Genomic DNA, 14,799 nt, shown 5'->3' on the forward strand with positions numbered 1-14,799 from the left:
AGCATGTAACATGTAACACAAAGACCATCATATGTCTCTGGTCTACCTATAACTAGCTTTACAAGCCATTGAACATTATCGGTTGTGTTAAGTTCGCAGGTTTGAATCCTCTGTACTCTCTGTACGTTCTGTATTTCATTTCTGTCCTCCCTGTAAGTTTGATGGGGTTAGTTGACGGTGGTTATTATATAGGTATTATACACATTGTCATACACATGTTAATTTATTGACAGATAGATTTCGGAGATATGTTACTCTCTACACATATTGATTTCACTAATATAGGACAAATAGCCTAATATCCTTTAAACCTCAAAGCTGCTTGGTTTAAGTGAGGTGAAGTGGTGTCTGCCTCAGATACCTTACTTGCCCTTCTGGTAACTTCTGTTTAAATGATACAAGTATACGGTTATGTTTCACATATTGCATATATCAATTACCTGTTGACTGTTTGTAACTATGGGTTACTCAATCAAGGCTGATAGTCATTTCTAAAATGTTTGGTCAATTATCACACTGCTAAGGCGCCTGATAGCTATACCCGTCAATGAAAAATCTGTTTATCCTTCAGCGGTGCCTCCTTTCAAGGTTAGTTCTCACCTATTGTTGTTCTTGTCTTAGTTCATAGATTGGACAAATGCGTTCAATTACACTTATCTGGCTCCCATGGGAGGGAAGCCTTCTTCCCATATCAACATGCCAGTTCACTACTTTACGGCGTGGGTGGGTGGGAGTGGGATGGGGTGGGCGGGGATGAGGGTTTGTATTAAGTTTTTTTCCTTTATGTATGTATGTTGTTATTTTTCTTTGCCGGTTATTATTATCATTATTGTGATTGTCATCACTGTCATAATTGTTCTCATCTTCCAAATGTAAAGAAATGCAGTGTGTTCAGGGTGAACACAGGTGGCTCCTCAGATGACAGCGCGATCTATCTGTACACAGTCCCAACCAAGTTATCACCAAAGCTGAAGACAGTGCCAGCGTCAGGACCATTTAATAATCTAACGCAGGTCAAGAAAGGTGACTCATGCCTGACAAGTTGGAGAGTCATCTCGACTATACGTTACAAAAGGTGTCCACTAGACAGGCTACTACCCTCTATGAATGTCCCAAGCTTCTCCGATAACTATGGCTCAACATAATCTCAAGATAGTCTCGTTGAACGTTAAAGGGCCTCAACCACCCTATCAAAAGAAGGAAGATTCTCGACTACCATCCATAAACAGAAAGGTGATATCATCCTATTGCAGGAAACAAAAATTTACGCTAAACAGTTCAACTCACTTAGAAACAGGTTTTACAGAGTGGTTACTGGTTCTGAAGCTGTGGGTAAAAAGAACATTGTCCTGACTTTAATAGCTAAAAAAGCCAATATAGATCTAATGTCTAGCTCTACTGATACACAGGGAAGGTGGGTAACAACAAAACCAGTTAAAGACAACACGGAATTCTACATTACAAACATCTATGCCCCAAATGGGGATGACCTGACATTTTGGGATAACCTCAGTAAGCAGATTGATACAATTCCAGACTCTGCCATGCACATAATAGCGGGCGATTTTAATCTTCCCATGGACCCAGCCCTTGATAGGGATTCACGTTGCCCTTTTCGGGTCAGTAAATCGCACAAAGCCCTTATCAATCTATGCAACCGCTTCAATTTGTTTTTTTAATAGGCACTAGCACAGAAATATAATGCAGGCTGGTGATATGTGAGCAAGGTGGCAGCCTTATTACTGTATGTATAAAATGAAAGAATCACTGTTATGCACTTACAGTGCCAGTGAAAAGTTTTGAGAACAGATTTGAAAATTGTTCATTGTATAAAATCTGAAATGTTTTATTTCTCCATTTTCCTCTCCTGCTTTTTCTCAATGCCTTTTTCTATCCGTCACACTATAATATGGTCTCCGTATTGATGTGTTCTAATCATTAAGTTTTTTTTATCTCTGCCATTGTTTCCCTTCTCTGTCATTATCTCTCCTCGTCTTTTAGTGTACAATCTGATTCCATCACTTGCTATTGTAATTGTAATTGTATCTATATAGCACTTACTACCCCTGACGAGGACTCAAAGGACTTTTCGGCGAGTAGCAGGTTACTCCAGAACCAAAAAAGGATTAGTGATGGATTAGTATAGGGAAATATGAGCATAGTATTAGTACTCAAAGGCACGAGTTAAGTGAGCGAAGGACATGTGAGTCTGTTACTTGGATTGAATACAGTAATGGAGGGCTAGAGGAGGGAAGAAAATCAGAAGTGTTAATTGGGAGATCATATTAGTAAGTTGAGGTCTGGGATGAGTAAAGGAGAGATGGAGGAGGGAAAAGCCTGTAGTAAGGGATCAGGGAGAAAGAATCAAAAGTAAAAAAATGAGGTTTGGAATGAGTCAAAGGAGAAATAACATCAGAGAGAATTTAGTAGGGTTGTTTGGAAGATCCTAGTAGTAAACTGATGTTTGGGGTGAGCCAGGAGGTGTAGAGGACGTCCTCCTGGCTGCCCACTGCCCAGAACAAAGTCATCAGGGACAGGGATGTCGTGCCCCAGGAGATGAATGAGACTTGTAGGGCTACGTAGCAGCATCTTTTTCCTTGCGTTCAATACCCGTGTATCCAAAACAACCAACTGTGTGTGGCTTAAGAGAAATCTGTTTGTTGTGCATTGGACTCATTTCACACACTTACTTCTTGTTTACAAAACTACCAATATCATACTCCTTGGATGAAAGGTGGACTAGCGAGAAAGGACTGCTTACAACATATTTTATTAACACAAGAAACAATTAATAGGTCCAGGTGGCAACATCTGAATATAACTTCTGAATATAAATTAATGAACTCTAATCGTGTTTCATTGTATTTAATGCATTTTTTTCAAACTGAAAAATGCAGGAATTTGCGGTATCAGATCCACTTACCAATTGCACTAGTCTGTTATTTAACTTAAATCACAAAAGACCAACAGTAAATATAATCCCTGAACAGAATATACAAACATAAAACAATGCATTAGATATTTCTTGAGATGCATTCCAATCCTTAATAACACACAAAAAGGCACAAGGTCCCGCGACAGGATGATATTTATTTTTTTAAGAGTAAGAAGCTGATCTATTTGAAAGTCTCAAGAGTAATGTGCTGTTGTACTTTAGTTCTGCCAGCATTCAGATTGTGGCTAGACACAGCCTCTCGTCCACCAGGGCATTATCACTATTGACCAAGAATCTGACTGGTTGCAAATTTCAAAATGGCAAAGTTTCATAGATAGCATTATCATAATCTAAATGTATCGATATAAAGGATTCATGGAGGTGAATCAAAAGGGTTTGCTGTTCATTTCATCTAAACAGCAGCAAAGACAAGAAATCTAACCCTGATTAAGGTGGTTAATATATTGAAAAGGGTGTTAATCTTGCACCCCAAAACAGTACTTATTCAGTTTAGTGCTTTAGAAGCACTACAGAAGAGCACAGCTGAGCGTCCGGGTATTCTGTGCCTTTTTAGGTCGAGCCTGGGCATCTCTGCTATTAGGCTTGTTAGTCCCTCCTTAGTACCGCCTTGTCTTCATTTGCAACCTCCCATGAGGACTGGTTCTTTTACTTCGGTTGTTACACAGTACTTCTTCTTTAGTCTGTAAGCACTATTTTCTTTAATGAGTTTCTATTACTGCAGGAGTGACCACTGGCTTGTTCATTGAACTCGTATCAAACGGGAAGCTCTTCAGGGGCCATGGGAGACAGAAAGGGCAACTCTGCGATGCCTTCAAGCATTTGGAATGCAATAGGTCTTGCATTTGCGAGAGTTGAAGCTATTGGCATTGTAAATGACAATGCCTTTTATTTGTGTTTTAATAACCAAAACATAAATAAAAGGCAGTGTCATTTACATTGCCAATAGCTCAAACTCGCATAAATTAGAGACCGATTGCATTGCAGATGCTTGTTAAAACAGGGACGGAGCGGCACTTGAATCATGAAAGAAAACTTGTATTGTCATCTGTTGGCCTGCTGCAGAAAGTTTTCATGAAGTACGTGCAGATGCATGCTGTTCTTATTAATCGGGTGTGCATACAACCAAATGCGCCCGCTTTGGTATTATCTATGAAAGCAGAGTGCTAATATGCTCACTTCCACCCATCGCAGGAACTTTGGCTATATACACAACCGATAACTACAATGTATTATTGGTTATTGCCAACTGATACAAGACTCAAATATGGAATATCCAGTCTATAAAGCCTCCTCCAGACTCATATGCAAGACAGGATTCACAGGACTGCGCCATATAAATTCCAGCAACCTTCACACCTTTCTACACAAGGGATCGGATGCATTATGCCAACAAGGATGTAGAGGTACTAAACCGTGCCCCCAGTCAATTTACTGCCTTGCACAATGCCCTTGCAAGCACATTGCTCTAGTGTCTCCATCCATTGCAAAATCAGACCTGTAGATCACTTCCTCAGCCTAATCACGACAGCTCCACCACACGTTATAATCACACTCTTCAAGCTCAAAAACATCTTATCATTTATGAACCCTAATCTTACAGGACTGCAAGATAATTTTAAACTAGCCATGCTACACATCAGTGGTGAATGGAAGTCAATAAATGCACACTGTCCCACTTTGCCAACCGTCCATGTAAAAGACAAGCATACTTTGCAAAATACCTGCTCTGCCAAGTACCATGCATCAGGGGTTAGACTAACGCATCTCAGTGTGGTGATCCGTGTCACCACACTGAAATATAAAGTCACACATTATAGTGCCCCCTCAGCTGTCAAGCCATAGCGCTGCTATTTTATAATGTACAGTCATACAAGCTTAAGTGGCAGCACGCAGTGGGCGCTGTTCCTGGCAGGCTTGTGGGCTCTGGTGCAGTTGCAAGAGCTGCACAGTGTTACAATGTAACTCTTAGGAAACGCATGCAGCATTAGTGTTCACTGACGTCAGGATGTTGAAGTCAGCGCCTGTCCCGGCCAATGGCTACAAAGACGTTGTGTTGTTTGAGGCATGCAACTTGAAAGCTTTCATGGGCTGCTGCCTGCACTAAGGGCTGCTGGGGCAACAGCAGTGCAGATGACATTTTGCACCACGTGGCGGTCTCCCAGCAATGGACTACACCAAACCAACGGCTCATGTACCTGCTGGCACACTGACACACTGCTGCAGCTGGCACTATGGGAAAGAGCTTGCAGCTGCAGTGCACGCACACGGTATCACACAACCGGACCCGACCCCACCGGGCACGCCTGAAACGTGTGTGCGTGTGTGCTCAGGTCCCAGCTGAGCCAGAATCAAGCGGCGTGAGGAATCATTGCCACCCTCAAAAGTAAGTGTGCCTAAGTTCAGTATAGTAGCTGCTAATGGCACGATGGCCAGCCTCCATCCAGTGGGGCATCTGTAAGGTGATCTCCCCTCAGCAGCATTTCATCCATGGCTAAAGAATTGGCAGTTCCTCCTTAGGGCTACAGAGCAAGGCATATCATAGAAGCCCCTGGTGGATCTCTGCGCACAGACGAGCTGTGCGTGGGGCCTGATGTCGTTGTCAACAACTTCCACACTCCATGGTCAAAGGCGCTCTGCACAGGCAGAAAACATGCCATAGAATGATTTGTATACACTCCCAAGCACACATTCCACTTCACATCATGTTCAAAAAGAAGGATTTTATTTTAACAAGAGCTGTTGCCTTTAGGAGCGCAGTTTCTGTGTGACAATGTTCACCCTGTGTGCCTGGAGCCATACTTTGTACAAATCTTGTTTTACACACAGTAACCATAGCTCATGCTTGTAAGAAATAAGTAAAAACAGGGACAATTTCCACAAATGAAGAAATTTAACTCATGCCTTGAAGTCCAATTGACATACAATGACACAGATTTGTGGTATCAGTAATAATAAAAAAAAAATCTACAGTGCTCGAGGTGTCACCATCATTGGAGCTTTGCAGCACTATAAATAACAGCACACCACCACACACAATCAACAACAGATAGAAATGAAGAACAGAGACCAAATCAATTCATGGGCCTTGCAGATTTCACACTGATCCTTGCAGCAGGGACTTGAACCTACATAGCTATATTACCCGGTGCCTATTTCAGTTTAGTACTCCGTGCCCCATGCATTGGAGGTCAAGTTAAAGGCTGCATTTTATTTTCCAAAAACCAATAGTAGTAATAAATAGCAATAAAAGAAGGCAACATCATTTTACAAAATGCAGGAATGATAAAGGTTAAAAACAATAGTTTTACATGGTAATTATTTAATGTCAAACTAGCGGCTCCAACTGTTCACACTAGTATATAATATAAGTGAAGTACACCCAGTATGGTTTGTGTACGGTTGAGTGACAATTATCTATTTATTTTATTTATTTAAAAAGTTTTATATAGCGCTGGCTAGACCCGAAGGTATCAGAGCGCTTTACATGAGATAGGACATTACATAAGAACATTTTTACATAGTTACATCTGTTATAGTTACAGTTAACAGTAAGTGCTAGGGAGAAAAACGAGAGTTTAACAGAATAATAAGATATTAGAGCATAGCATAACCAAGACACACGTCATAGGAGTGGTGGTATATTCGCAAAGATAATGATAATAAATGAGTCGGGGAGAATCGATAATCTATAGAATTAATTTAATAGAAAGGAATGGAATGTGAAAGAAGAAACAGGTCCACGTAGATGTGATTAGGCTCTGCCTTTAAACTATAAAAGTTATCTAACAGCAATATAGTGCTCAGCATGTTTATTTGCAAGAAAGATGAAATATCGAGGCAGACAAACAATGTCACAGAACAGAAATACTGATCTGTCTTCATAGTTAAGGATTCCTGCCTAGTACCATTCCTCAGGCGTAACGCATTTCAGTGTGGTGGTCCCTCCTCTGTATTGCTTGATTCTGCTTGTGAGAAAGTATCACTCATAGTCGTTCAAAGGTCACACATAATTACTCTGACATTATGAAAATGTCACTCATAGCAATTGTAAACCTTGGCTCTATGAAATACTTGTTAAAAATTATCATGTACAATCCATGTAATAAGAGCTTATTTATGTTATTTAGCAATTAACTGCACGTTCAGACAGTATTGCATCTCTCCGTTTTCTCCTTGAAAATGTATTCCATTCTTTCACTCCGTGCATGCCTCACAAACTTATTCCATTATCTCACTCCATGCCTCGCAAACGTATTCCATGATTTCACTCCGTGCATGCCTCTTAAACTTATTCCATTTTTTCACTCTATGCAAAATGAATTCCATTATTTCACTCCGTGCATGCGTATATTTATTTATTTATTTCACGTTTCTTTCTTTGTTCTCCTCGAGATTTGCTTCCTGTCTCTTCATGTGCAGCATTCATTGACTCCTATATTAATTAAACGTGGGCAATTAGTAGCCTAATCCTCCATTTGCTATCCAGTGAAATCGTGTATCCCCGCACTCAGCCGAGCAGAGATCGACTGCTTCTGTCTGATCTTGCCCGGGCTGAGTTTACTCACCGAAGAGAGCCGAAGAGCAGGGGATACCGGATCCCAAGGGGATACCAGATATTACACAACACCGGCTCCTGCTTTCAGAGGATTTCTTTGTCTTGTCCATTTCATGTGATTGAACTTTAACCTTGATCGGGAAGATCCTCTGAAATTATACTGGTTTCTGTAGTCCTGGCTTGGAGGTAAGTGTCCCACACACTATCAAAAACATACATCAGCACAACCCCAACCAGCACACTCACTCGCCATCTCAACAATACAAACACTTACCCCATCAGGAACACGCCACCGACCAACAGACAGCCATGACACCGACACAATAATTACTGATTCACCACCACCACACATATCAGCGCGCACTCCCCATCACATCTACTCACACACACACCTTCCTACATTATAGACACGGTAGAAAAGTCTCACTGTGGAAGAAATACGCATCGCTATCTTTCCATTTTCCAGTTCCTCTTTGTTACTGAAGGATACTTACATTGTTTCAGCACACAAAAGCTAAAACGTTGGGCACGATTTTATTTCTTCCTGCTCCCAAACCAGTTAAAATGGTGAATGTTCTCTCTACATAAATTGTACAGTCGTTCTTAAACAGCTATTGCTCTGGATGTACGTTAATCAATCGTTTTATTCTTAACAGCAGAATGCTTGTGAGAATTTGGAAACCCTTTATGATCTCATGAAGGAACTTCAAGTCAAACTGCAGGTAATGTCCTATTTAACTATATTTGTTGTAAAAAAAAAATGATTGATAGAGGTAATTATGTGAGAGATACGTAAAATGTCCTTGCAATAAGGACACTTGCAAAATGGAAATAGCCGATTACAATTGCAAACAGATTTCTAACACAAAATGGATCCTGTCCCATGTTACAGAAGGTACAGGGCCTGCACGACAGGGATTTAGTACCATTTGCAGAATGAGAATCGCTCGTGTTTGCTACAGAAGAACGGCTACTGCGCAAACACTATAGACTTGACTCATGAGTTCAGTCAGCGGCCAGCCCACCCCGGAAGTAGCGTTTCAGTAGTCTTCCACTATGTCAGACATTGCACTTTGCATGTCAATATCACACTGGCAACGTAACACCCTCTTTCACCGAATCAGTAGAATTGCCTCCTTAATATAATGCACACCAGGCTGCATTCGCCCTGCATCTTTTACATAACAATTGTACTAGGCAGACACTTGTACACAAATAGGTGCGTTGTTGCATCCTTCTGTGTGCAGGTGTCTCCCCATGTAGTGGTGGCCCACAGAGTGTCCTAAAGACCCTGTGGCTTGTAAAGCCTAGAAATGATGAGTACACGTATACATGTCATATAGTTAGAGAGGCCAATCTGCTGAACGTCATGCCCGCCTTTATTTTATATCTTCTGTTCCTGCGTCACACCCAGCGTAACCACTAAAGGTGGCCGCTAAAGGTGCACCTCTCCACACCCCTGCATCCTTGGGAATAGAGCAACACTACTTTCCTTTCCAACTTTAACAGAAATAATATCAAATCAAAACATCATAAACCATAGGTTTTACAATAGAACATAAACATCATTGCATGTCAACACATTTCACGCTGTTACCACTCCGCCGACTCCAGCTCTTCAACAGCGTCTTCTTCACACTAGAAAATCAGCCAGTCGGGAAGATGGAGCAAGGTTGCCCCTTAGGCTATATTTGGAATGGTCACTGCAGCCAGAACAGGTGGGCACCTGGGAGTCAGAGTCTCCATTTTCAGGGAACACCCCTGGGATAAGGTCTGACACTTCAGATGTTGAGTCTTCAACCCGGGACAGTTTTGGAGAGCCATTCTGAGGCGGGGACAAAGAGTCAGGCATTATGTCCTCTTCACTGAGATTAGTTTCATCCACATGATCTTGGGCCTTCCTCTTACTCCATTAACTTTCTTTAAAAATGAGACATTGCAAGTGACTTCTTCCTCGCCTTTGCGGTCAGAGACCATTGTTTTTTTTCTGCCTGTCACCACCCACGGGCGGTTTTCAAAAGGAAGGCAGAACTTACTACCAGTATGGCGGTCCTTGAGGTACACTAGATCTCCTTGGCAAATTGATAGTTAACAGTCTGTCCGCCTGGCACTGGACAGATCATTGGTATTCTTTCTTTTGTTGAGCACCACCGCAAAATTGATGGAATCCTGAAATCACGTACCCTGGGGCTCTTCTGGTCGTCACATTTGGAATCATCCAGTATTCACTCAGAAAACTGTAGATAGCTCGTTCGATTGATGAGTGGTCGCATTGGGCTATGCGGATCACCTTGTTAAGGGTCCACATGAACCACTCAACCTCCCCATTCGTCTGAGGCCACCTCGGGGTCACCTTGTAATGTTGAGTGCCCCAGGAATTCAGATAATCTGTGAATTCCTACCCATGAAAGGTGGGACCATTGTCTGTCCTCACCAGCTTGATTATGCCACAGGTGGCAATTACTTTTTCTACCTTGGCTATGACTTCTGTGGCATTTTGGGATCCCACAATCTCTACCTCTCGATATTTGGTATAGTCATTAATGAGGACTAGGGCATATCGCCGATTGGGGTGATGTCCAAAATTTATGCTCACGTTTTCCAAGGGATGCTTTGGACTTTCTTTACACCTGACACCAATGACATGACCAGACCGTCTGTTACACCATGTTATCTATTCCCGGAAACCACACCTTGGCCCGGAGTCACTCTTTGTTTTGAAGATCCCTTGATGACCTCGATGCACTGCCTGGGACGTGAGGCTTCATGGTATAACTAGTCTTGGTCCTCTAAGAAAGCACCCAGTGTCTTCAGTCGACAACTCCTGCCGTAAATGTATTAGGGAATCAAGCACTTTCCTTTCCTCTGGGGTCCTCCTTGAGAGATCTCTCCTGGCAGGTTCATTCAACTTAATGGCGGCCATTGACATCTGCAAGCACTCATCTCCCAGTATGGAGTCTCTCAGTGATTCAAACGCCATAAGGATGAGGCGGAACCGTTCTGTCACTAGCCTAACATAGGCTTCCATTGCTTCTGCGTCTGCTACCTCGGCGGAGGTGGCACTCCTGGGGTCGTGTGACAGATAGTCAGCGGAATTGGATGAACCGGGAAGATACTCGACCGTGCAGTCTTAGTCTTGTAGTTACAAGGGCCATTTCTCAATACGTGGTGGAGGCTTGGATGAAGATCCTTTAAAGAGCGGTATGAGAGGCTTGTGTTCTGAAATGACGACAAAAGGGTGGTCATACACATAGATGTGGAAATGTCTGCAGGCTCAGTGGATTGCTATGGCCTCGCGTTCTATCTGGGAATAACATTTGTCTGTCTCTGTTAATGACCGGCTGGCATAGGCCACTAGAGTCCAGCTCTTGTCCTGTTGTCGCTGCATGAGGACTTCTCCCAGACCATGAGGGCTCGCATCCAGGGCCACATTGGTCGCCTTTGTCGGATCAAAGTACGATAGGATGGTGTCAGCAGATAACGCCTCTTTGGTTCCTTGGAACAACATTTCCTGTACAGGGCCCCGTTGCCAGAGCATCAATGACTTTTTTTATAACATTTTTTATTGGTTTTCTCATTATTACAACTTCTTCCATTATTGATATACATTGTTTGAATCGCCATCACCATGCCATGTATTGAAGCTTGGTATAAACTAAACATTTACAATCTGATCAATGAGTTATCCTTGGTATTACTTAACAGTTTGTACATATATGTCTCCATTAATTGTAATGTCCCTCCAGTGTCCGTTTCTTCCGTATACATAACTCAGTATTGGCGTTTTATCGATTTCTAACTCTTCTCATGTTCCTCCCAGTCTTAACTTAAACTAACTGTTCTTCCCACCCCCTCCCCACAGACTCAATACTGCATGTATATATCCATATTGTCAGTCAGCATATCAATATTTAACAGTTAAAGTTTGTGGCATTCATCTAGCAAACAACGACTAACATACAATATATCCTTGTAGGGTCATTATTTCGTCAGTTCTTACCTCTCGTCAGCACCCTTAACATTCTAACAGAGCATCAATGACTTGATGAGTTTGTGGAGAGGTTGAGTGAGATTAGTTAAATCTGGGATGAGCCTTCCGCAGAAATTCACCAACCCATGGAAACTTCATGTTTCTGAGATGTTGCATGGGGCTAGAGCTTCTTGGATGTCACGCACCTTTTCCGGGTTTGGAGCGATGCCCTTTTCCGAGAATGTGTAGCCGAAAAAACTGATTTTGTGTTTTAGGAATTCCCTTCTCCCTATGCAGGGTTAAACCTGCCTCCTTGATAAGTTGTAGCACTCTTCGTAGAGGTCTATAGTGTTCCTTTAGGATATCATCACTCACGTTTATTTCCCCAGGTTCTCTGATGGTGTTCTGAAACACCTCTGCGCACTAGAGATGCCAAAATTGAGGCGTCAATACCGGCGGCGACCTACATGTATTGACAACGTGGTAACATATCTAGAATCTGGGTCAGGCGGTAGTTGATGGCACGCCGATCTGAGGTCCATTTTGGAGAACAACATGGCACTGTTTAGCTACCCTAGGATGTCGTCAATAGTGGGAGTGAGGTGGCGTTCCCTCTTGATGGCTGCTTTGAGGAGCCACATGTTCTCACAGATGTGGACCTGTCCTGGTTGCTTTGGCTTTTTAGCCACTACAATCGGGGAGACCCACAGGGTGGGTCCTGTGACTTTCTCTAAGATCCCTTCTTGCTCTACCTTTTCCAGCTCTTCCTCTACTTTGGGCTTTATGTGGAAGGCGATGCACAGATGTCTCAACGCCACTGACTGGATGGATTGATCGATGTGGAGTTTAATTTCCTTGCTATTGAGGCATCCAATGCCTTTGAAGACTTTGCCGAATTCTTCCAAGATAGTCGCAATCTCTTCTTCTTGTACCGCTAAGGCGAACAATATCAGCCCTAGTGTCTCCGCAATGGTTCCGCTTACAAGCATACCCTGTTTCACTTCAGCCACATATACCATGGTACTCAGTTCCTGGTGACACACCATGGATGTGAATCAGCCCGGGATAGCAATGGGCGACCTCTGTCCATATGCAAATACTTTGATCTTGGCTTCCTTTAGCGGGAGACTGGGGTTCACGGCATGGTAGGTGTGTGCCGACATCAGTTCGATAGACGCACCAGTATCGATCGTGGCTAAGATTTGCTGGTTGTCTACTTTTATCTGGCACCAAGGTAGATGATGACAGTTTTAGGAAGGTTTCCCACCGCAAGGATATAGTGTACTGGGTAGTCTTCTGTGTCTTCGTCCATGTCCTCTCTGTCGGCTGTGTCATCCACCAGCATATGTGCTGCTTCTTTCGGGGTTTTGGAGGATCTGCATACCTTGGCAAAGTGATTGTACTTTCAGCAAGCAGAGCACCGCTTCCCTTTTGCTGGGCATTCGCTCATCCGTTGTGGGGGTTCTCCATAATACCCACAGTCTTTCTTCTTTTCAGGTGGGTGCCGCTATGGGGCGGGTGGTGGTCATGTCTTCGTGATGTTGACTTGCTCCGTCTTGATTGGGTGGTGAAGTGCAGCCTCCATATGTGAGGCCATTGCCGTAGCCAATTCTTTGGACAGTTATAGTGACCGGATGTCTTGCAGTGGTTCTTCAGATTCCTGGAGTAGAGTTTCTCAGAGTTTTGCAGAGTAGCACCCTTTAATTATTTGAGTGCGAATTTGTTCTTGGTCATCCTGGAAACCGCGCATGCTTGCGAGTTCCTTCATTCGCCCATGGAACATGTTTAATGATTCATCCGATTCCTGCCGAGCCTGCCGGAATACAAAAAGTTAATAGTCCCTGTTGGCCATGGGTTTGAAATAAGCATTTAAGGCGTTTAAGAGGGTGACATATGTCTTTGAAGTGGCTCCTACCAGCGTTTTCTATATTCTATAGATGTCCTTCCTGCCAAGGTGGAGCAGTAGGGCCCTCCTCCTCTCATGGGCAATACCAGCCCAATCGAAGTTGAATTGCAGGCGGTCTGTCCAGTCTTTTCACTTTGAAGCTAAAGGAGATAGTGCACCGTCTCCTACAAAAGGTTCAATGGCCGGTATGACTTACATGGCCCACTGGGAATTGTTGCAGGAATTCTGCACAAATACAGATCTATGCGCAGGAATATGGGACCTTGGTGTATAGGGACTGAGCCTTCCTACCACCTTAGTATCCACAAGCCCAAAACCGAATAACTGTAGTGTCTCACTTGCTCTCCTACTCACTAACAGAGAAACAAATGATTAGACACCCAGAACACAACACTCACAGATCTCTCAGGAATTGAGGTAACAAGACACACCCTTTCGCTCGCACTCTTGTACTTGTCCACAATAAGATTTGACGGAGACACAACATAGTTTTAAATATTTATTTTAACTTACGGCTGCATCAGTATGTTTTTTTAAAATTGGTTATTCCAATGAAGTTTGGGCCATAGCCCTACAAGTACCTGTAAGAAAAGCAGATGAATCAGGAATACCGACATTTTAAAAGATTGCAATACCTGCGAAAGATGCAGGGTACATAACATAAACAACATGCAGACTGTACCAGATTCAATTAATCATACCAAGGATACAGTCATAAAATGGCAGGCTATCACATGATATGGAACACATTGGTCAGTGGAAGTGTACATATATAGTGATTTCTGTTAAGGGTCCCAAATTTTTCTGTGTTTTTGGGGGCAGCCCAGGGCCAGAAACACTGCAATCCTAGCACCCATACATTTGTCTAGTTCATCCTTTTACTTGCCTATATGCGGGGGCAACGGTCCCCTTCCACAAATGTGCAATATCGCGTTTGGCGATAGTGAGGGCCAAGAAGAGCACATGTTGTTTGTATTTATTGCCCCCTATCTCATCTGTACTGTGCAGGAGAAAGAGTCGTGGGTTGTGAGGGAGTTCCCATGATAATACAATACTTAGACAAGCTGATACCCTGCGTCAAAAGGGTTGCAACGTGGAGCTGCTCCAGACCGTATCTAAAAACGTCCCATCCCTTTAACATCGCAAGCATGTAGGGGACTGAATAACACCCATCTTCCAGAGTCTGGTCCGTGTGTAGTATGCACGGTGTAAATATTTGAATTGGATTAGGTGATATCGTGTGGAAACTGCAGCGCCCCGAGGGCTGGCAATGGCCTCTGCCCAGTCATCGTCAGTCAAGTCGGGGATATCCTCTTGCCATGCTTGTCTAGTCTTGTCAAGTGTTGTCCGTGTATGGGTCGTCAATGTTTGATAGGTTTGTCTAATTTTATGTAGGCCCAGATCGCCCATCA

The 14,799-nt window shown here is 43.1% G+C and overlaps 1 protein-coding gene across 1 annotated transcript in view; it reads left to right on the forward strand.

The window, feature by feature from the left end:
* Positions 1–14,799, forward strand: part of POLN (DNA polymerase nu) — a 2,789,368-nt gene that overhangs the window by 1,560,697 nt on the left and 1,213,872 nt on the right. Inside the window, exon 11 of the mRNA XM_085643153.1 lies at positions 8,168–8,233. Within this exon, the coding sequence (XP_085499279.1) occupies positions 8,168–8,233 (66 nt within the window). The remainder of the gene's footprint in view (positions 1–8,167; positions 8,234–14,799) is intronic.

Source organism: Triturus cristatus, chromosome 2_2 (assembly GCF_964204655.1).
Source record: "Triturus cristatus chromosome 2_2, aTriCri1.1, whole genome shotgun sequence".
NCBI lineage: Eukaryota > Metazoa > Chordata > Amphibia > Caudata > Salamandridae > Triturus > Triturus cristatus.